This window comes from Vigna unguiculata, chromosome 1, assembly GCF_037176805.1.
Source record: "Vigna unguiculata cultivar grain cowpea cultivar isolate G323 ecotype 2 chromosome 1, ASM3717680v1, whole genome shotgun sequence".
Classification (NCBI taxonomy): Eukaryota; Viridiplantae; Streptophyta; class Magnoliopsida; order Fabales; family Fabaceae; genus Vigna; species Vigna unguiculata.
This window is the reverse complement of record NC_140792.1, coordinates 46,682,043-46,704,609: the sequence shown is the minus strand read 5'-3', so window position 1 is coordinate 46,704,609 and position 22,567 is coordinate 46,682,043. Positions and strand designations below refer to the sequence as shown.

At 31.6% G+C, this 22,567-nt stretch overlaps 3 protein-coding genes across 4 annotated transcripts; 2 read left to right on the top strand and 1 right to left on the bottom strand.

The window, feature by feature from the left end:
• The first annotated feature begins 69 nt into the window (after positions 1-69).
• LOC114175265 (uncharacterized) lies at positions 70-4,269 on the top strand. Its single transcript, XM_028060049.1, has 6 exons — positions 70-320; positions 1,434-1,473; positions 1,583-1,666; positions 2,362-2,527; positions 3,234-3,507; positions 3,670-4,269. The coding sequence occupies exons 1-6, from the start codon at positions 264-266 to the stop codon at positions 3,859-3,861; spliced, it is 813 nt and encodes a 270-aa protein (XP_027915850.1). The 5' UTR covers positions 70-263; the 3' UTR covers positions 3,862-4,269.
• A 3,142-nt stretch (positions 4,270-7,411) lies between these two features.
• LOC114173365 (delta-1-pyrroline-5-carboxylate synthase-like) lies at positions 7,412-13,414 on the top strand. The gene is made up of 20 exons (XM_028057706.2): positions 7,412-7,576; positions 7,716-7,787; positions 7,895-7,998; positions 8,120-8,222; positions 8,407-8,568; positions 9,058-9,335; positions 9,819-9,969; positions 10,074-10,238; positions 10,322-10,399; positions 10,673-10,762; positions 11,106-11,192; positions 11,311-11,397; positions 11,500-11,596; positions 11,701-11,804; positions 11,895-11,970; positions 12,124-12,274; positions 12,406-12,474; positions 12,688-12,754; positions 12,845-12,915; positions 13,142-13,414. The coding sequence occupies exons 1-20, from the start codon at positions 7,517-7,519 to the stop codon at positions 13,215-13,217; spliced, it is 2,148 nt and encodes a 715-aa protein (XP_027913507.1). The 5' UTR covers positions 7,412-7,516; the 3' UTR covers positions 13,218-13,414.
• Positions 13,415-14,314: 900 nt separating this feature from the next.
• LOC114191767 (mannose-1-phosphate guanylyltransferase 1-like) lies at positions 14,315-18,410 on the bottom strand. 2 transcript variants are annotated; one of them, XM_028081152.2, is made up of 5 exons: positions 18,184-18,410; positions 16,384-16,718; positions 15,663-15,725; positions 15,325-15,564; positions 14,315-15,243 (listed from the first exon to the last, which is right to left on the bottom strand). In XM_028081152.2, exons 2-5 carry the CDS (start codon positions 16,492-16,494, stop codon positions 14,572-14,574), a joined length of 1,086 nt encoding a protein of 361 aa, XP_027936953.1. In that variant the 5' UTR covers positions 16,495-16,718; positions 18,184-18,410; the 3' UTR covers positions 14,315-14,571. The 2 variants fall into 2 exon arrangements, with proteins under 2 accessions (XP_027936953.1, XP_027936962.1); XM_028081161.2 differs by having other exon boundaries at positions 16,384-16,746; positions 18,184-18,389.
• Positions 18,411-22,567: the final 4,157 nt, after the last annotated feature.

The following is a 22,567-nucleotide window of genomic DNA, read 5'->3' as shown; positions in this document are numbered from 1 at the left end:
GCACTTTAGTCTTACACACCATAGTCCTCAGTTCAAACCCGGGTTCAGATGGTTTTTTTCTATATGTTCATCACTACTGGGCCTCATGACATTTTTGGGGCCCAACATTTTAGTTTTCTTTAGGCGAAGTAATCAATTGACCAAAACCATTCCAGTGATGTAAGTAGCATAATCAAAGGTTCTGCAATCTAGGGATTTCCCGTTAACTCGGAAGCATTGCAATTCGTAATGTCTCTCTGACCAGAATTTTGAGCTTTCGTTCGATGGAGTGCGAATCTTACACCATAAGCAACACCAGCCATTTGCTCGGTTCTGTTCCCGTGAGTCTCCGCTCACTCTTTTTTTTTTTTTCTCTGTTTGATTTCTTACTAAACTGGGAACAAAACTATAATTACTTGCTTGTTTGTTTATTGTTTACTTGTGGTTCAGATTATAAGGCAAGTATTCTGGAAATTCTTAAATGATGCTGATAATAACTTAATTAAAACTAACACCTATTGGGTTTCTGGGATCATGATGTACACACTGTAAACGGTGCTAACGAAAAAATGAAGAAGGTAAAGGATTAAACCAGATCAAGATACATGCATAAACAGAAAACGTGTAAGCAAAAGAAACAAACATGCACAAGATGACTGATAAATGAAGAATTGTATCGATGACACGTGACTCCAAGAATGTACATCTGTCTCTTATAAAAAGATCAGAACAAGCCTTTGAAAAACAGAAAAACCCGTAAAAACTAAACAGAAGCTAAGAAAAGAGAAGATGTAAGACACGAACTGAAACATGTTGACACTCAACTTCCCCCACAGGCTCTGAGTATATATCTATTAATCCGAGCTTGGAAATAGCAAATTTTGAAGGCTCCATGTTCAAGAGGTTTAGTAAACATATCAGCAGCTGGGGGAAGAGCTTAATTTGGAGTTTTTCTCTCATAACGTAGCAGTCCATTTCAATATGGTTCGTACGTTCAAGCTTAGGTTCGAGGCAATGTGTCTAGCAAATTGGTTGCTACAGTATATGGCAGTAGGAATGTAGACTTCGATTCTGAGAGCAGTTAGAGCCCTGTATTCGGCCTCTGACGAAGATCTGGATACCATGGATTACTATTTTGGATTTCCACTGGATTTGTTCATGGTGTTGTTCTGTTTCGGTGTTCTATGTAATCTGGTATTGCAGTACCAGTCCCAGTGAATATAATTCACTACCTATTTCTATACCAGTTGGTTTTTATCATAAGCGTTTAAAAAATAGAAAAAACCATAAAAACTAAACAGAAGCTAAGAAAAGAGAAGATGTAAGGCCCGAACTGAAACACGTTGACACTCAACAAAACCTTATGTGGCAATAATACTAGTATTTTTGTTTGATAGTTAATAGCCAATCTATGATATTGATTATGGTTCTTGTTCTTCTGTATTGCTGTTCAGGCTGTCATAGCCGATGAAAAGAGTCGCACAGCTCGTAACGGTATGAAATTGTAGGATTGGCTTTTTTTCCTATGTTGAGATGTGTGATATTCTCTCTGTTGTTAAAAGTTTCAGTAGCTTAAATAGGTGGTCTGTGACATTTCTTGCAGGCCCTTATGCAAGCATGCAAACATTCCCCCTTACCAATGGGGTTGACAAAGGACAGGGATATCAAACTGCTGGAACTCCAACTGGTATATCATCAAACTTTTAGGTGAAGTATGTATACTTTATACGCTTCACATTTTGGATTTGGCACATCTTCAGAATACTTTGGTGATAGGGTTGTAACTTATTGCGGAGAGTCTTTTTAGTTTGTTTAGTTTTAGCTATTTCAGACAATGAGCTCTGTGAACCAATTGAACTAGAGCTTTCAAATAATATTTTGTTTATGATTTTAACTAATAATTGAATATTATCATTGTTCCAAATATGATTTTTGTTTTCTTGAAGCACACATTTGGTTTCAGTTGCATGTTTTGACCGAGGGATGATTCATTGTGCTGGCTGATATTTGATTTTGTAGTCTGTGTTAAAAGTGTCGTTGCTATATCATGCTACCATACTATCACATGGTAAAAACAATTTCATGGGCAACAGTGTCTAGGAGGTCGCATTACTTACTGTAATTCTAGCAAATATACCCCAGAGTCTCTCTCTCTATATGGATGATATGTATAACTTATACACTAAATTGGACAAGAATTCTAAAACTTTCCTATTCTCTAAATCATCTCTAAATGGTTCTTTTCTCTCTTGCTCTCAATCTCACCCTCTAAATTCAACAATCTAATGCAGGAAAAATTGCTTTTGTTTCATTTTAAATTTTATGGTGAATTGATGGTATACTAATGTCATTCATTGATCTCTTAATTGTTCGTCTTCGTAGGAGCATTTGGGCAACAACCAACAAGCTACTGGCTGGGAATCTTTAGTGTTTCATCCTACACGCAGTATTTCAATGTTGACACGGATATCGTTGTAAACAGATTGATGAGTTCCTTGAATCCAGTTAGCGGAGATTTTTTTAGCAAGATAGATGCCAATCCTGATTTGTGAGTTATTCTTTTAATCCCATTTTTCTTTATTTTCAATAATCAAAATAGAGAACCCATTGTATTAAATGTGGATTTGTGACTCTTGGAGAAAAAGTGAAAACCTATAGTGGACAACTGAACTGTCTCAGTAAAATTTGTAGGAGAAAAAAATGGAATTTTTGCTTCTGCCACCTTTTTTTGTCTCCATTTTGGTGCATTTTTCCTGTTCACCCATTTAAATTGTTCACTTCTTAACCAGAATTTCAGAAAATTAAAGCAGTGTGAGCGAAATAGATGATGCATAACTTGTTTTTTTATGTACGCTTAGGGTGCATGGAATGTGTCAAGTGATGACATCAGGACTTTTACCGGATAATTTTTCAGCATCCTAGCTCAAAAGTTGAAGTGCATAACTGTCTAATATTGCTTGCTTCTTGCAAATTTTCCCCCTCTTAATGGAAGCAGATATTGAAATAATTCTTCTATTCAATATTATATATATATATATATATATATATATATATATATATTGATCCTGCAATTTTGGGGAAAAAATTAATGAAATTTTGGTTCTTCAAATATGTTGGGAGAACATGAAGGCAGATATGATGGAGCTAGGCAATATTTGCATGCCCTTTTTTTTCCTTTTTGGTTTAAAATTATTAATTAAGCCTATACGATGGTTTGTATTGATTTTCTAATAATTACTTTTACTTTATTACAGATACGGGCTTATATGGATCTCAACAACATTGGTTTTTGTACTTGCCTTACTTGGAAATATTGCCACATACCTTACACAGAAACATGTGGACAACACTACTTCTTGGAGCTTTGATGTCAGCTTCGTAAATACAGCTGCATGGTCTATCTATGGTTATGTTATAGTGGTCCCGTTGGCATACTACTTTTTCCTTCAGTATATGGGTTCAAATGCTAACCTTATTCGGTTCTGGTGCATGTGGGGGTATTCGCTCACCATTTTTATTATGTCCTCTGTAAGTTTTGATTTTCCAAGTATGGTATATTATTTTATCAATGTTAGTATGCTCATTACAATATTGTGTAGTTTCATTTCGCAACAATTCATAGAACATGAGATGAGGAATACTAGCAACACAGTCTCCAACATATCTAACACTTCTCGTGATTTTTTTCAGTTTTTATTGCTTGTTCCAGTTGGAATTCTTCGTTGGATTATAATAATCCTTACAGGCGTTGCTTCAGCTAGCTTTGTTGCCTTGAACCTAAGGTCTTTTATAGAAGGAAATGATGTTTCAGTGGCTGTAGTTGCTGCATTTTTCTTGCAAATAGCTTTGGCTGTCTTCATCAAGGTTCGTTTCTTTGGATAACTTTAAGCATTGCAGTAATGAAGAATAAAACCAAAATCACTGTCATTGTTACCCACTCTACACCGACCCACACTACTGGCTAACTGTGTTTAAAACATTGGGTAGAATTATCTGCTACAGATATGGTTTTTGTAATTTTGGTTTATTGATGATTGCGAGTAGAGTTACAAGGTTGTGATTTGGTTGCCCTCAACATCTGAGCTCCTTTCATGTTTTTTGTAATTATCGGATTTGAGCTCCTTTCATTTTTTTATTTTTTATTTTGTAATTACCAAATCTCATTTCAACACTTTAGTGAAACTGAAAATGATGTGTCTTACTGTTACATATCGTAATTAGAATCGAGGATGTACAGATTCGTGATGTTATGACTAAAAAGCAATTCAATATGATCTGCAGCTTGTATAATTTTATAAGCACTTTAGGTTCAGTTGTCAGATTGTTTTATATGAATAGGATGTGAAAATGAGACTCCAGCTGAAAAGAATCTAGCTGGGGAACTTGGTTCTTAGTTATATTTTTGTAAATTTAACAAATTAATACGTGACATTTATGTTAATCATGTACTGCGAAAATAAATTTTGCGTAAAGTCCAGAGATTAAATATTTATTTAACTCTTTTATTTCTGTATTTTTATTTCGATTTCATGAAATTAAAGTTATTTTTTTAGAGATACTAGTTTCTTTAAATTTTTTAAATCTTAATCATTTTATTTATTTCTGTGATAGATTCTCTTTTCACAATTTTCGCCGGGAAGTTTTCTATGTGGAATATAAATAAAATAATATGAAATAAAGTTTCTTATTGATTAATATAAATTCATTCAAGTTAAAATTATAATGTAGATAAGTTATATTTGAGAACTTTTGTAAATTACCTTTAATATAGGTTACCTTTTATTTTTTTTATTTCCTTAAAAACTATTTCGGAAACAATTCTTCAACTGTACTCAAATAAAACATAGAAGTGACCCAACTCGTCCCTCGTCAAGTGGATTTCAAAGATAAGGATAGTCACTTTTCTGATCCAAAGAGAATAAAATCTGGAACCTTAAGTTCTGCAACATATCTATCGTACAATTGGTTTTCCTAAATACATAACAATAGAAAAAACCAGTTTATATTTTAGGATGTAACTTTATTTGAATTTTTTTTAAGAATATAATTTATTTGAGTTTATGTTTAAATTTTCATTTTTGTTTAAAATATCCATTGATATACATAAATATACGAGTGAGTATAAAAAAAATAAAAAATAATGAATTGGTATTTACTTCCCATGTTGGTCCAATTGGTTGGTATCCTAGTCGTAGGTGCTGCGGAAATGGTACATTAATAATGATTATTAATGTGGTAGATTAATAATTGTGGTGTATTAAAATACCAATTAAAGAATGTAAGTGGATTAGGAATTGGGAGCTGGGACCAACCACAACACAGAACACGGATCTTAAATCTACTTCAACCAAACGATGTCGTCGTGGGTCCAATATTCTCCCAACTAGTTTACTTGAAGATTTTTTTTTTTTTTCCATTTGAAAAAGTCAAATTTAAGTACTAGTTAAAATAAATAAAAAGTTTAAGAGGTGTATCTGCAAATGGGATAAAGTTTTTGAATCATTGAAATAAAATTAAAGTTTAAGATGTATATTTGTAGAAGAGAAAACGATTTAAGAAATTTAAATATTCTTTTCATTTATAAATACTATCCTTAACAGAAAGAGAAAACGATTAAAGAAATTTAAATATTATTTTCATTTATAAATACTATCCTTATAACCACGAACTCTTTTGTTTGATTTTAATTGTGAGTTATCTCCAAACTTTACTAGATTAACAATATTAACCTATATTTAATTCTAATCCATGTATTATTTATGTAAAAACATGATAATAGAATAAATTTCTATTAAAGCTGTAAACAAAAAGTTGAATTAAAATACATTAAAATAAAATTATTCGAAATTTTCACATTTTTGCATTGGACAATGGACGTGCATGCGATGTTGAAGACCACAATAAAGAGTAGTCTATTTTGGCTGTACTTTTTGACAGAAACATGAGATCCTCTTATGAGATTATTTTTCTTTTCCATTTTAATATATATATTCCTTAATTTTAAAACTGTATATTTTATTTTAAATTTTAAAAAACGATTGTCTTCGCTTTTTTTTTTATATTTAAATATCGTTACACATTCAATGAACTTGTTTTGTTAAGAGGAAAAAATCTACCTCTGACAATGTTAATTTTATTATAAAATAAAAGAAATGGATCTCTTACAAAAATTTTGAAGCCAGAGTAATGTGTAATTTTAATATATTCAACTTTTATCTAAAGTTATTAAAGTTCTTTATCTATCTGTTGTAAGGTAGTGTAGATGATTTTTTTTTTCTATCACAAGTATATTATATAAACTTTATATACTGTATATGAATAAATAATATAAAACAACTATATCTTTTTTAATTACTAACAACACTAACTTCTAATCCTACTTTTAAACTAAAAATTTCAAAATTGATGAGAGGTCGAAGAGAATATTTGGTTTAAAATTTATGAACACTTCTTTAAAAATTGTTGAATTGTATTGGGTCACGAAATGTCAACTAGTACTTTTTCTTTAGTTTTTACACAGAAAATTAAAAGAGTTGACATTGCATCTTTAGTTTTAATCGGAAAACAAATATATTAAGGTAAGTAGTTTATATACTATTTAATGTAATAAGTAACTTCATAATATATTATCACGGATTTTAATTAATTGTTAGCATTCAACTTTTTATATTGAGTGTGCTTAGGAATTTAAAATAAAAAATGTTAATAGCAACATATATGACAGTTGGCTCAAGAACATCCAACCGCGTGGACTTTAATTTAAGATGATTTACAGTAACTTCCAATTTTCTGCAAATTTCAACATTTTCCTTACAAAAAAATTATATAAATAGCAATAAGATGAAGATGCCCTTAATGTGAGGCATTGGGAACATTAATTATACTACTTCGGTTTTGGTTTTATTCTTCGGTTTTTAGAGGTAATAATAAATATTTTATTAATTTTTATTGAAAAGTTGTACTCTCATAATTTCTTGTTAAATGTACACATTCTTTTCAACCAAAACTTTCAGATTGCTTATGTTGTGTTTGGAAGTTGTTTGCTGTTCATAGTTTAAAAACGTGTGAAAGAAACATTGATGTCTTAACAACGACAAATCAGATATGTTTATAACAGAAACAATAAAGTTAAAAAAAAAAAACTTTCAAAAGTCAAGATTCTTTTTGTTTCTTTATTTTACTTCCTCTGTCAAAAAATTCTTGCTTCGTTTTTAAAACTGCTTAAAATTTTTGATCTCCTGTTTAAAGTTCTAATGGGTAAAACTTGTAATTTTTTATGGGAAAATAATAGAAAAAGAAAATTTAGACAACTTTAAATATAAATGTAGACCAACGATTGAGGAATGATTTATCCAACCATCTAGGATGTAATTTAAAAGAAATAAAAGAAAATATGAATATCTGTGGTGACAGGGCAGTGTAAAGTTTTAACCTTTTTATCAACACGTGACTTTAAGATTAAATACTGTTCACGGGCAGACTCTCTTTCTTCTCCGCCAACCGCACTGAACAAGAACTATAGTTTGCTGGTCAGAATATGGAGAACGCAGATCCTTGTAGACATTTTCTCAAAGATGTTAAGCGCATCATCATCAAGGTTCTCTTTTCTCTCCAAAAACTATATTATCCTTTTGTTGTTTCATTTGTGTGTTGTGCATCAAATGGTTTGTTCTGTGTGCATTGCTTGGACCATAGGATGATGAAAATGGCTAAGGTTGTTTTGTATGGTTTTGAAGGTTGGAACTGCTGTGGTTACTCGCCAAGATGGAAGGTTAGCGGTTGGAAAATTAGGGGCACTCTGTGAGCAGGTTGCTTTGAATATATGTATATTTTGTGTTAAGTTTTTTGTTTGTTCAAGGAATAAAGATTGGATTTTGAGTTTGGCATGTGTGACCCTTTTGAGAATACATTGCAGATTAAGGAGCTGAACTCTCTTGGTTATGAGATTATTTTGGTGTCATCAGGAGCTGTTGGCCTTGGTCGCCAAAGGCTTAGATACAGAAAATTAATTAACAGCAGGTAATAAAGTTCTAACATTTGTTCTGTTTATTTGCTATCAGAGGGTGCACATGTATGGTGTATCCTTGAAAGTTGATGAAATTGTAATTTACTTTGGTCTTTCGTGGGACACATTTTACAGCTTCGCGGACCTTCAGAAGCCGCAAATTGAACTTGATGGCAAGGCTTGTGCTGCTGTTGGACAGAACAGCCTTATGGCTCTTTATGATGCTTTGTTTAGTCAGGTAATTGTTGTTAATTGATGTTCATTACTGAACTATCGTCTTATGCCTACTTGCATTCCAAATGTGTTGTTTAGATTTTTTGTTTTGTTTACCCTTGATGACATATATATATTCAATTCATATCTTATTTTAGGATAACTGACATTGATATTGATGCGTAAATTCCTCTCTTCCTCTCCTGCAGCTAGATGTGACATCTGCCCAGCTTCTTGTGACAGACAATGATTTTCGAGACAAAGATTTCAGAAAGCAACTCAGCGAAACTGTGAAATCATTGTTAGGATTAAAAGTTATTCCCATATTCAACGAGAATGATGCAGTTAGTACTAGGAAAGCTCCATATGAGGTTTGTTTGTTATTCTACTTGTCTGATTTGTTATCACAGCTGTTCTTAATCTTGGAGCTGATTGTTCAAGCTATGTACCTTTATGAAAAAATGGTGTCATTATTATTATTTTATTTCTTGATGTTATGATAAATGGTTATGCTAGCCTGAAGTAAAGTTGAGAGTTATATTTGTTTTCTTCAGATGATTTTTCTGAACTTTATCTGTTAAACTTAAATATTGAATCTGTATAAGATGTTTTCTTAAGTGAATTTTAATTTAGTAATTTGTCCATCAGCCAACTCAACGTATTTAAGGAGGCTTTCGTGCTTGTTTAACATTGAATATGATCTTTTTCTGTCTGTGAAGTATTCCTAGCATTTGTTGAAACCCTTCTATTCTTTATATTATATAAAGGGTGTTTTAATGTTTGATTTTTTCCAAAAAAAAAGGTCAGGTAAGAGAATAAATTAGAGAATACTAAAGTGTCACCAAATAATTTTTGTGCAGGATTCTTCTGGCATATTTTGGGATAATGACAGTTTATCAGCTCTATTGGCACTGGAATTAAAAGCTGATCTTCTAATTCTGTTGAGTGACGTAGAGGGTCTTTATAGTGGTCCTCCAAGTGACCCACGTTCAAAGCTTATTCACACATACATTAAAGAGAAACATCAAAATGAAATTACTTTTGGAGACAAGTCTAGAGTGGGAAGAGGTGGTATGACTGCCAAAGTAAAGGCTTCTATTCATGCAGCTGAAGCTGGCATTCCTGTTATCATTACCAGGTGCTCTATTATACCATGCTACCGACAATAATTTAAACTGAAACTTGTTTTTGAATTTTTGATACCAATTCTATTTACTGCATATTTGTGTATCCTCTTTAGATTTTATTTAAAGCATTTTTCAGTGTCTCCATTTTCAATTAGAAACTTTTTATTTAGACATGACATGTGACAACTTTGAGAAATGGAAATACAAACACTGTCATTGATTTAATTTTGTACACAGCTACCTGTTCATATGTTCTCTCTGCTTTTTTGTAATTGGATGAGTATATGTTGACCACATATTTAGTCAGTAAATCTATGGGAGAGTCATCTAAGATCACTAAATTTTGTCACCCTTTTCAATTTTTGATCTATTAAACAAACAATATAATTGCAAGAACACTATGAAATCCATTATGTATGGTACCAACTCTATCCGATTCCCATCTGTGTACGTGGGCTTTTTCTTGTTTCTGCTACATTCACGTCTCTTTTCAGTGGTTATGCAGCAGAAAATATCCTTAAAGTTCTCCAAGGGCAACTTATTGGAACCCTCTTCCATAAAGATGCTCATAAATGGGCCCCAATAAAAGAGGTTAATGCTCGGGAGATGGCAGTTGCAGCTAGGGACTGTTCCAGAAGGCTTCAGGTTTCTTTTATACCTAAGCACTTACAGGATTGTGGATACTAAGTTGTCACTGTCAGTATACCATTCCTACTTTAGCATTGTGATCTCCATATGTTACATTACAGGCCATGTCTTCAGAAGAGAGGAAACAAATTTTGCTAAAAATAGCTGATGCTTTGGAAGCACATCAAGAAGACATCAGGGTTGAAAATGAAGCTGATGTTGCTGCTGCACAAGAAGAAGGACGTGAAAAATCCTTGGTGGCTAGGCTGGTTTTAAAGAAGGAGAAGGCAAGGCAGTTAACGTATAGTTGATACTATTTCAATTTTAACAGACTATAAAATTTGTGATGATAAATGACTATGACTCACAGCTTGCAACCCTTGCAAACAACATTCGAATTATTGCAAACATGGAAGATCCCATTGGTCGAGTGCTAAAACGAACTGAGGTAACAAAAAGTTTGTCATAACTATAATATATATATATATATATATATATTAATTTATGTATGGATCATAGTAGTTTTACATTATGCCAGTAGAGAAGAATGAAATGATTTATGTTATATACAAATTTGTATAAGAAAGCTGTCTGAACTCTTGTGTGTGGATGCAATCTCCGTTCAGTCATAAAGTATACGGATTAAAAGTTTTCATGCACACTTGATTGTTAATAATAGTTACTGATCTATAATATTTCTGACGGCTTACATTTTATCTAGCTCGCAGAAGGGCTGATTTTGGAGAAAACATCATCACCTTTAGGTGTTCTTTTAATTGTTTTTGAGTCTCGCCCTGATGCACTAGTGCAGGTAAACCAACATTTTCAATTTTCTTTTGAACCTTCTGTTGATACCTGGCTAATATTGTGTCAATTCCTAAATTTTACCTTTCCCTGCCTTTATTTACATTTCTTTTTCAATTTTCTGTCTGTACATGACATGCTTGGACAGCTTATATTACCTACTAAGCTGTGATCAGACCGTTAAAATAATATGAATTTTTCTTTTCGTATCACATGAAAGGATGGAATTTCTTTTGGATTAAAAAATGTCTAAATTGCAGTTCAAGAAACGAAAAGCCTAATTTGACTATCTTTTGATTTTATATTGTTTATCTGCATTCTAAGCCAGTAGCCTCATGTAATCTTAACAGATAGCTTCTTTGGCAATCCGAAGTGGGAATGGGCTTCTCTTGAAAGGAGGCAAGGAGGCTAAGAGATCAAATGCAATTTTGCACAAAGTTTAGTTTCAAAATAAATGACAATTTCTGAACCGTTTTCTTTTAACTTATATATTTGATTTTTTCAGTCTCATTAATAAATATTTTCTGTGTAATTTTTTCATTGCTGGAACTTCAGGTCATTACTGAAGCCATTCCAGATTCTGTCGGCGCAAAACTTATTGGACTTGTGACATCAAGAGCAGAAATTCCAGAGTTACTTAAGGTAAGCACAAAGTAGATGTTAATTTCTGATTTATAAACTTGCTCGCTTTGATAATTGGTTCCTTAAACAAAAGCTAGAGTCCCCATTCTGCTTTTCTTTCAGTTGGATGATGTAATTGATCTGGTGATTCCAAGAGGCAGCAACCAACTTGTCTCTCAGATCAAGAGCTCCACTAAAATTCCTGTTCTGGGTCATGCTGGTAAGACCCTTCTGCTCAACATGCAAGCAAAGTGCTTGAAATAATATGATAAATCCTTTTGTCAAATGAATTTACTGTAATAAAACCACATTTTTGCCAAACAGATGGAATTTGTCATGTCTATGTTGATAAATCTGCTGATTTGGAGATGGCAAAGAGGATTGTACTGGATGCAAAAATAGATTATCCAGCAGGCTGCAATGCCATGGTAATTTCTATTATTCTATGTAATCGATGAAAGCACAAGCCTTGTTTTCCAGTTACTTTTTCTACTCACTGTTCAAATTTAAATTTTTAGGAAACACTACTTGTTCACAAGGACTTGGTAGCGAAAGGTTGGCTAAATAATATTATTGTCGACCTACGGACAGAAGGTATGATTTATGGCTAACATTTCTATCAGATTGGTGAATGTCTGACTATGATGTCTTTTCCAAAATTGAAGAACAGTTTCTTGAAGTTAAATGGACTGTAAAAAGTAGCTTGTAAGGTTTCTGGAATGCTGAAATGGTTTAAAATTTATGTAGGTGTTACATTGTTTGGAGGACCGAAGGCAAGTCCTTTGTTAAATATTCCTCTGGCTCGTACGTTACATCATGAGTACAATTCGTTGACATGCACAGTTGAAATCGTGGATGATGTTTATGCAGCTATTGATCATATAAATCTTTATGGAAGGCACGGTTCTCTTTATTTGTAGATAATGTGTTGGAAGCATATTTCCCTTTCATCCATCTCTCTCTGCCTCATTTCAAATTAGATCTCTATGGACTTGGATTGAAATTTATCACATTTCTCTTTCATTGCAGTGCACACACTGATTCCATTGTTACAGAAGATCATGAAGTAGCCGATGTGTTTCTACGCCAAGTTGACAGGCAATTTTTAAAATATAATAATGTCTTTTTATGAGTTACTCATCGCATTTTCTACTATACAGCATTTCATTATCTTGTGTAATTTAATTTCCTTTTATGACTAAATTATATATTAATAAACACAAGAATCCCTGTTCTTGTAAGCAATTAAACTCTTGAGTCTTCAGCATATTTTCAATGGCAGTTTGTAAATCATGTTTGCTATATTGGCAGTGCTGCTGTTTTTCACAATGCTAGTACAAGATTCAGTGATGGAGCACGATTTGGTCTAGGAGCAGAGGTTTTGTTATTCTAAATATTCTCTTCAAAATCAATATCTAATGCCAAGGTTGTTGATTTAGTTCCTAACTCATGTAATGGATTTTTATAGGTTGGAATAAGCACTAGCAGGATTCATGCTCGGGGTCCAGTAGGAGTTGATGGATTGTTAACAACCAGATGGTATGAGCTTGATGGTCATTAACTCATTATAATTGAAACAATACAAACCTTTTTGTGTATAACTAGCCATCTCATTTAGTTGACATGTTCAATTTGAATTGAACAACTCCAGGTGGAAAAGATTTATGTGATTAGATTTAGATTTGCCACATACAAATAAGTAACATACCAATAGGCTTATAAGGGTAATACCTGATACTACAACCATTCATTTGCTTATGTTCAGGATTCTCAAAGGAAGTGGACAGATAGTGGATGGTGACAAAGCAATTAGCTACACCCACAAAGACCTTGCTATTTGATTCTTGATTTTTATAGATAAAAGTTCATGGAGGGAGGGGAGAAAAGGAAGATCACTAGGATGTGCTTTGTTTTCTCTATGTGGAGTAAAATTGTACAATTAATTAGAGGGGAAAGGTGTTTACGTTATCTGTTGCTGATTTTGATTTTTCTGTTCATGATGTTATACAAGAGAGTTTTTTTTTTTTTTTTTTTTTTTCCATCAAACTAAGCTCTTTTTTATGTTGAGAGTTCTTATCAAGTAAATTAAAATCAAGCATTTTTCTGAGTTTTAGATTGTTTTCCCCTCTTGTTACTTACATGGGAATAACAATGCAACCAACTTGGTCTTCAATAAATTAAACTGAGTGATGAAAATAATGCCACTTTTCATAATCTACTTAAAATCGCTAATGTGCACAATCATTTTATAATATATAAATTTTCAATGGTGAACCGTCATACCTCTTTATTCATAAATCTATAATATTAATGTTAAATATCACAATACAATTTCAATTATGAGTACAGAGAATGCAAAAAGACGTGAAATTATTTTGGCTAAGTAGGCGTATTGTAATATTTCTTTCAGTAAATATTCAATACCATCTTTCGAAGCAAATCTCTGCAAAGAAAATCTATGAAATACCCTTTACGGATATTTAGGCTTTTGGTATTTGTCTTTTAATTCATTGCTGTACCAAAAAAAATACTTCTTCACTGACACATCTAAAAGAATTAAAAAATTAACTAAAATTTTGCATAAAATAAAATAAATTTATATGTATGATATATTTTTTGTAAATTTTTTATTGTCCGACTTCTTTATAAATAGGATTTTGATATTTTGACAAAAAGTTTGTTGGCAAACTATTCACCAAACTTTTTTCTTCACTTTTCAATTATTTGAAATATATGAGTGCTGCTACTTTAACGTTTTGTAAAAAGTAACTTTGTTAAAAAATCATTTTCGTAATATATATACGAACATATGTACAAAGTGGCGCCCGTAATGTGTTAATGTACCTAGGACTACGAAAAAGTATACTAGTCTTTCCGTTTCATGACATAGACCCAACTTTATCTCAAATAATTAAAAGGAAATCTTGGAAACGAAAGATAAAAGTGTAACACCTCAGATTCCATAAACTAGGAACAGTCGACCAACTTTATACCTTTACAAAGACACACCTTACAACATTGTAAATTATGGCATCACTCATTCTAAACACGAAACTGACTTGTACAATATGTAGCAAAGAGAAAAATGGATTGGGATGCGGATAAAGAAAAACAAATAAAACGAATAAAAACACATTTTCGGAAACAAGAACTTAAAACTTCCTAATCACATGCTATGAATTTAAGACAGCAAGCTTACATGACTATCTCTGGCTTCAGGATGTTTGACTTGATCTCCTTGTGAGGTAAAACTACACCACCATTGCTGTAAACTTCATCACAAACATGGACGTCTTCTCCAAGGATAGTCATATTCTCCACACGGGCCCATTGCCCTACGGTGGAATGCCATCCAATGATGCTGCTAGATATGCAAGAGTGTTTTTTAATCCGAACTCCTCGCATAACTGTGCAGCGTGAAAGCCTGACACCTGACTCAACGACACAGCCAGGACCGATTGCAACATCAGGTCCAATGAGACATCCCTCACCAATATCAGCAGTTTCGTGCACAATGACATTTCCCACAATATGTGGACCACTGGCCAGTTTAGAAGGAGAGTTTTTCCTCAGCGAGTCTAGGTAAAGTGTCAGGCCAGAAATATAGTCCCTTGGTTGTCCAATGTCCATCCAAAACCCTGGCAGGACCATTGCATATAGCTTTTTCGCTGCTGCGATGTTTGGAAACACCTCTTTCTCGATAGAAGTGGGTCTCAGTTGAATTCGATCCAAAACTGAGGGGTTCAATAGGTATATTCCAGCATTGATTTTGTTTCCAACAAACAACTTTGGTTTCTCTACAAATTTCTCAACCTGTCCAGTAGTCTCGTTCATTACAACCACACCGTATTTTGACGGCTCATCAACCTAAAAATAAAATCTGAAAGCTCAAATCTGTATCTCATGTATATAATCTGCACTATATATAAATCGTCCCAACTCAGTTACCTTTGTCACCATTATGGAAGCCTCTCCTCCATGGGCTTTGTGGAATGCAATCATATCTTTAAGTGGATACTCACTGATAACATCACTGTTGAGAACAAAAAATGGCTCTCCAGAGTCACCTACCAGCTTATCCCTCGCAAGAGCCAAGGGACCTGCAGTACCCAGTGGTTCAGTTTCTTGAGAACAAGTGATTTTGATGCCAAGTTTTGCCTCAAATTCCTTCAAGAAATTCAACATAACCTGCAAGTGGAAGTTTTCCCAACGTCAACTAAAGCTTTATTTACATTGATCTCATTAAGAAAACAGCATAGCATGGTGAGGAGATATGAAATCCTGACCTCTGGTTGGTAATTGATAGCTAGTACCACTTCATTGACTCCGATGGCCTTGAGAGCCTCTATCTGCAAAACAAGTACAATTAGAAGATAAATTAGTAGGGTAGTATACTAAGTATATTACGAGATATATATGAAAAGGGTAGACACACATACACACCCGTAGTCAGGTATGCACCAGGGCATACACAGTAATAAGATGGTAAGGAGAACAAACACAAGGAGACAAGACAATAAAGATTAATGAAATTCAAAATACCTACACTAGCAAGAAGGCAAAAACAACTTTATTCACTTCTTGAGTAAAGGTGGATGAAGATATAATCAACAAAAAGTGTAAACAGCCACACTATGTACCAAAAAACAGATTATTGATGTGGGGAACAGCTACTGAGAACAATCAAAACTTTTAAATTTTAGTCTATGTACGTTGATACACTAAATTGATAAATAAAAAATCAATTATTTTTTCTAGTTTTAATAGTAAGATTCAGATTTGAATGACAAACGGGTTTGTTCTCTTATCGAACGAGTACTACAGAACTCAGAAAAAAACATAGTATTGACAGAATTCAGCTAGATTCATAGTGAGTTGTTGGATAAAATAATATGGTATGAACAATTCTTTAGTGTAAGAGTCAATAGATCAAATGACAAGGCCTATCCCTAATTTACTCATGAAGGGTCCATACTTGTTCAAGAAAAAGACTTCAAAATGCTTTACCTGATGCAGAATCATGGGCTTGTTAGCAAAATCAACAAGAGGCTTGGGAACACTGAGTGTCAATGGCCTCAACCTCGTTCCAAAACCTCCAACCAAAATCAGTGCCTTCATTGTGATATGATGTCCTTTGTTTTTCCAGCAAATTATAAATTTAGAAGCAGATCAAAAGTGAATAACTGAGAACACAAACCCAGATGTGTAAAACAATTTTCACTCTGCTCTATTATAAATCTTCGTGCCAGGAAGGAATTTGCATGGAACTCTTCACGGACGCTTGTAAAATTTAAACAGCTGGCAAAGAATTTGTGCTTGAGGTGACAGGTGATCAAAGGAACCTGAGACAAATGCAGCAAAAGATGGTAACTGAAATGACAAAAAAAAAATGAAAGAAAGAACAGCTTGTCAGAAAAAGCTTAAACATAAAACCCTGAAAACTTTACACTCGTCCAAATTCCAAAAGAAGCAAAAACAATATCAAATTATGTGTGTCATTACATCATAGATATAGAAAGGAAAGTAAAATGAAGCATAAGGTTTAGCCCGATATGAAATGAAACCCAGCTATACAATGTTACTAGCTTTCAATGAAGGAAAAAAATAAGGTTCAATCTAGACAAGGTTTATCTATAAACTGTGCTATCTCTCAGAATTGCAGTACACGGCAAACATTTGCATTTTGCTGATAATTTCAGGGTGAGACTGTATCCGTATTTCATAGGAAGATTTTCTGCATAACTTTCAATGATAAAAATATCTCCACTTAGGAAGCCCTCAATGTAAAGTGCATTGCACTAATTCCACACGAGATAGACAAATATGCCACAGACAGGAACACAAGTTTGGTTACTGAAGAAAGATACATGTAAAACAGTGATATATTATTAATTCTCAACAATTACCTTTTGCTACATTGCTTGATCTGTTAAGAATTGAGCTAGAGAAAACAAATGCATAAAATGGTGTGTATAATATTGAGACTACTTTCATGCGAGGAGTTAATCTTCACTATATATAAATGATTGATATTGGATTTAAGGAGAATCAAACTTGACTTGTGTTGTCAAAATTAGTTCCTTTCACACTTTCTCTTTGTCCTACACACTCTCAATATTTACAAATCAAACAAGAGATTGAGTCAGCTGAAATGCTGAAATGCAATAGATAGCATTAGAGATTTGAGTTTACTGACATTACTGACGAGATAAGGCTCCCTTCTTTATATTATTTTCAGGAATAAATTTCTCAAAAAGAACATGTTTTGGAGAAAATACAAGGAAGTTATTTATCTAGCTGAATCTTTTTTGTTGGTCTTTATCTTGTAGAAGCTAGCTTCTACAAATAAGCATGCACCATGTGAATGTTCTAGATCTATTGAACCCAAGCCAAATGAGACTAGCCCGATTATGCATTGCATATACAATTTACTCCTATGTCATGCAAGGTATCAGAAATTTCAGTAGTTGAAGCAAAGCAGGAAAGGCACCATGAAAAGAGAATTCCAATTGCCGAATACTTAACAACAGCACCAGATCTGATACTACACAATTGTTTTCATCAATTTCAACACATGATGAGACTAAAGTACAATGCAACCACACAAACACCGCGTGATTAAAGAACAAAACAGAGTAAACACGAATTTAAAAAAAAAAAAAAAAAAAAAACCATCAATTCGGAATCAGAACAAATGCAGATTATTGCCAGATAAAACATTGACCTCACCACCATTCATGCAGAAAGCAAACAGTAATAAATATATAAATAAAATAAAAAACAAAAGACGAAGAGAACAGAATTGACCTGAGGGAAAATTGAGATCCGTCTGGGGGCGAATCAGAAACCCTCAAACTCGAACGAGTCAACCCGGCGAGTCAGAGTGGGTCTCGAAGAACAACCCTTACGTGAGCTGTTACAATGGCGTTGGTCACCGCTCGTCATCGTCCTCACTTATATACGCGCCAACCTTACACTGCTATAACCACGCACGCTTTTTCTGTTTCTTTTCTCCTTATTACAATTAATTAATTGATTAATAATTAATTGGACTTCCTTTTCAGTCTCTTAAGGAACCTTAGGCCTTGTTTGGGAAAAGCGTCGGTGGCTTCGGCTTCCGTAGTTTTCCGCATTTGATTTTCTTCCTTAACTCTTTATTATTCTATTCACAATTATAGTATTATGATTGATGACATTAATCAATATATAGAAAGATACTAGGAAATTAAGAAGTCATTATCATGCATTTAACTTTTTTTTAATATCTTTTAAATTTAAGATATGTTTCTTTATATTAATTTCCTGTCTTTCTAAAATACACCTTTTTTTTTTCATGAATGGTTGGATAACACCTATAAAACAAAACATAATATATTTTTTAAAGAATAGAAAAGAAAAACATTAATTTTAGAAAAATAAAAATTATATTTTATCTTTTTTAACCATAATAGTTAGTTTATTTGTCAATCCTAACATTTTCCTATAATAGAATGTTTACCTTGTTTTCTCTGTTCGTTCTTTTTCTTGTTTAGATAAATGCAAAACCAGTTACCATTTTATCCCAAATTGTTTTCGACTTTTATTTGGCAATGGCAATTATAAGTAACACAAAAACCAAACCATTTTGGTGTTCGACTATGAACAAATTAATGTAGTTATTTAAAGTCTTTGTTCAGAGGATAGATTTGTCGATACCTATACAATTTATAGTTCAGGGAATATATCACATTTAGTGACTGCTTTTTCTATATATTTTTTTTTCAACTATTTTAATCAATACACTATTTATTTTCACTTTTAACTTCAGTTACATTTCTAAAATGAAATAGATGCCTATTTTTACCCTGGTTTGATAAGTACTTCTCTTTAATAAACGCTACGACGTTGAACATTTTTTTGAAAAATTGAATAAAAGCCTTCAATTTTGCTTCAACTGAAAGATCCCTAAAAGGTGGCAAGCATTCTTGGTAAGGCTCTTTGTGCACATTCATCCCTCAGAAATCCCGATATCCCTAAAAGCAGAAGCTAGCTTTAATAATTAAACATTCGCTGAACCATTTAGAAATTTTCAGAGTTTAATAAATATTAATTTTTATCATTAAAAAATAAACTTGCTTGAAAAAATAAAAACCAATGTTATTGTAATTTTTAGAATGTCTATTATAAAAGAAATTAATATATATATATATATATATAATGATAATATAAAAAAAAGTTTTTATAGTAATAACTGGAGCTGAATTTGTGGGTTTAGACTATTTCCATTGTAATAATGATTTGTGAAAATAAAAAAAAAAATGGTGATCAGCTAAGCAAGTTTCTTTTGTTTTCTTTAAATTGCAGTCAAAGTCACCAGAGTGTAATAGAACAAACTACGCGTTGACTTCTTTTCCTTTTGCAGAATAGCAAGCAAGTCACAGAATTTGTAGAAATATAAAATATCACTTAAGTAATAATTAAGACAAATATTTGGACATAAATTGTTCTCCAGTTTACTTTTCAATGTTTTGTAAAATAATATATATATATATATATATATATATATATATATATATATATATATATATATATATATATATCACGCCTGTGTACGCATTTTTTTAATATGTATGATATTATATCAGTAATGAATGATATTGTAATGTTATTAAGTTAATAAACAAAATAAAATTATATTTATCAAAAATAAAATAAAACTTATGGAGAAAATATGAGAAAATAATTATTGATGAATAGTAGAAAAAATAAGAAGGAGATAAGTAAATATTTTTATAAAAATTTGTAAAAATAACCGTTAATTTTTAAAAATTTAACAAATAATTATATTGTAAAGGGTAAAGTTGGAATTATGAGATGCGGACACAAAAGAGAAAATTTTCTTTATTTATACTAGCAAACACACAGGCGCTGTCGCGTATGTGTATTCGCATTTTTTAATTTTCAAAAAATTTAAGATTAATAACAAATATATAATTTTTAAAATAGTTGTTAAGAAAAAATATATAAAAATAAAATTTAAATAATGATTTAAGACAAAAGAGATTTCGAAAAAAATGATTAAAAATAAATTATTTATAAAATAATTAATTTTTAAAATAACTAAGGATAAAACGGGTATTATGAGATGTGGACAAAAAAGAGAAATCTCCTTTATTGTTTTATATATATATATATATATATATATATATATATATATATATATATATATATATATATATATATATATATATAAAATGTATATAATGTGAAAGTAGGTTGGAATGGTACAATTCAATCCCTGTATATATATTATTTTCCATGACTGATGTGCTTTTTTTGACATGCATGTTTTCAAAGGAACAATTACTTCTTACTTTTGTTATAAGTGATAGGTATCCTTCTCACTAGAATTAGAAGTTTGTACCAGAAGAAAAAGTCTGTGGAACGTCATAATATCTCATGATTAATCTTGGATTGGAGGAAACTGTTAAATGAAATTATGGAATTGTAACATCAAACCCCTCCTAATTTGATAATAATATACGAGTGTTACCAAATAACCAAAAAATATTATGGGCAACTATTATTTACATTGTTGTTTCTCCATAATTTGGATGTAAATTTGATATTTTTCGATTAGATTGATGGAAGAATTGAAAAGTCAAAACAACGTGGAGAATGAAGTTGAAGATTTTTCTGAGATATAAATTTCAAGAAACTAAATTATCAAGGATGAAACACGAAAATTGTTAAAGAAAATTAATGAGAATGGTGATTCAAATTGCTACAATCAATATTGATGTCGTATTTTTTTCAGGGCGTTTGTTAGCATGTTTGAAATTTTATAACAGTTATTGTATATAATCTCTTTCTCGAGCTGATCTTGGTATCTATTTCAAATATTTTTTTCATGTCTTTCTTCGCTTTGATCACAGACATCTTGTGTATGTCTTGTTCGAGTTTCTCTCAATATTTCATTGCTTTCTGTTTGATTTCTCTTGTCAATCCTGTTTACCTTAACATGTCTTTTTTTCTTTCACCGTTTTACAAGTTAGCATGCTTGTTGCATCATTTACTCTAATTATTATTTTTTGATGTCATCAAAAATTGTTATTTAATTAAGTTTATATATATATATATATATATATATATATATTATGTAATAGGGATGAAAATGGCGAGGGATAAGACGGGTTTCATGATCTCAAATTCATTTTTAATAAATAATAAATACTTTAATAAATTAAACATGGACAAGAATGAAGACGAGATAAGTATTAAGGTAAGTAACTAAACAAAGATAAAATAAGTAAGAGGAAGAGATAGAACGAATTTGAGATAAAAATAAAACAAGTATTGAGTCGGAAACAATACAACTATGTATATACTCATCCTATTATGAAAATTAGCAACAAATGACGAAAACCAAAATACTATATACCCATTAATTTCTATGACAATAAAAAATGAGAAATTCGTCGAACCTAAACGTTAATTAGTGTTGAAAAGTGATCAATTTTTTAAATCCGTTTCACTGTTCTACAGCCTCTCTGTATAGATTTATCATAATATTGTATAAGCATGTAATATTTAAAAAATAACCTTTTGTTTGCACGCTTCTAGACTACGCAATAATTTGTAAATAATTAAATTAAAGTTAATTAGCGATGGCATAACATAACCATTTAAAAAGTTGTATATATTAAGTTTTTTTTTACCATTTAAATATAATTTAATAGTTAATGTTTATATTTTTCCTTTCCAGCAATGAAAAGATTCATTTGTTACAGATATGTATTTCTTATCTCTTACAGTAAAAATTTTCATTTAATACCTTCCTTCGTACAAACATCCCCTTTGTAGTTCTCTTTCCCATATCACATTTAATCTTCAATACACATCGTTGAATATACATGCAAAAGGAACTGAAAGTTATACCATTAATAACTTTTTCATTCGATAATTTTATCTTAAAATTTACCTCATAATTATATCTACAACTTCTTTTATTAATTTAAATTATTTGATGTTTTATATCAAGCTTTACACAATATTTATTATAAATATATTAAAAATATTCTATTTCGTATATGTATATCCTCTCGTATATAATCGTATAATTAATCAATGCATCTCCAGGCATTTATTTTAGTACTTATAGAAAAATAAAAATATGTACTATTTATTTACAACTTTACCTAACGTCAACTCA

What these genes read in the sequence shown, in the direction of transcription:
- LOC114175265 (XM_028060049.1), top strand. Translation starts at nt 264, where the DNA reads ATGGAGTGCGAATCTTACACCATAAGCAACACCAGCCATTTGCTCGGT. An exon ending in GAGTCGCACAGCTCGTAACG is followed by an intron (nt 1,474 to 1,582) that starts GTATGAAATTGT and finishes CATTTCTTGCAG; the next exon opens with GCCCTTATGCAAGCATGCAA. An exon ending in ATAGATGCCAATCCTGATTT is followed by an intron (nt 2,528 to 3,233) that starts GTGAGTTATTCT and finishes ACTTTATTACAG; the next exon opens with ATACGGGCTTATATGGATCT.
- LOC114173365 (XM_028057706.2), top strand. Translation starts at nt 7,517, where the DNA reads ATGGAGAACGCAGATCCTTGTAGACATTTTCTCAAAGATGTTAAGCGC. An exon ending in TAGGGGCACTCTGTGAGCAG is followed by an intron (nt 7,788 to 7,894) that starts GTTGCTTTGAAT and finishes AATACATTGCAG; the next exon opens with ATTAAGGAGCTGAACTCTCT. An exon ending in TGGTTTTAAAGAAGGAGAAG is followed by an intron (nt 10,239 to 10,321) that starts GCAAGGCAGTTA and finishes TATGACTCACAG; the next exon opens with CTTGCAACCCTTGCAAACAA.
- LOC114191767 (XM_028081152.2), bottom strand. Translation starts at nt 16,494, where the DNA reads ATGAAGGCACTGATTTTGGTTGGAGGTTTTGGAACGAGGTTGAGGCCA. An exon ending in AGCCCATGATTCTGCATCAG is followed by an intron (nt 15,726 to 16,383) that starts GTAAAGCATTTT and finishes CTTGTTTTGCAG; the next exon opens with ATAGAGGCTCTCAAGGCCAT. An exon ending in CTTCCATAATGGTGACAAAG is followed by an intron (nt 15,244 to 15,324) that starts GTAACTGAGTTG and finishes TTTTATTTTTAG; the next exon opens with GTTGATGAGCCGTCAAAATA.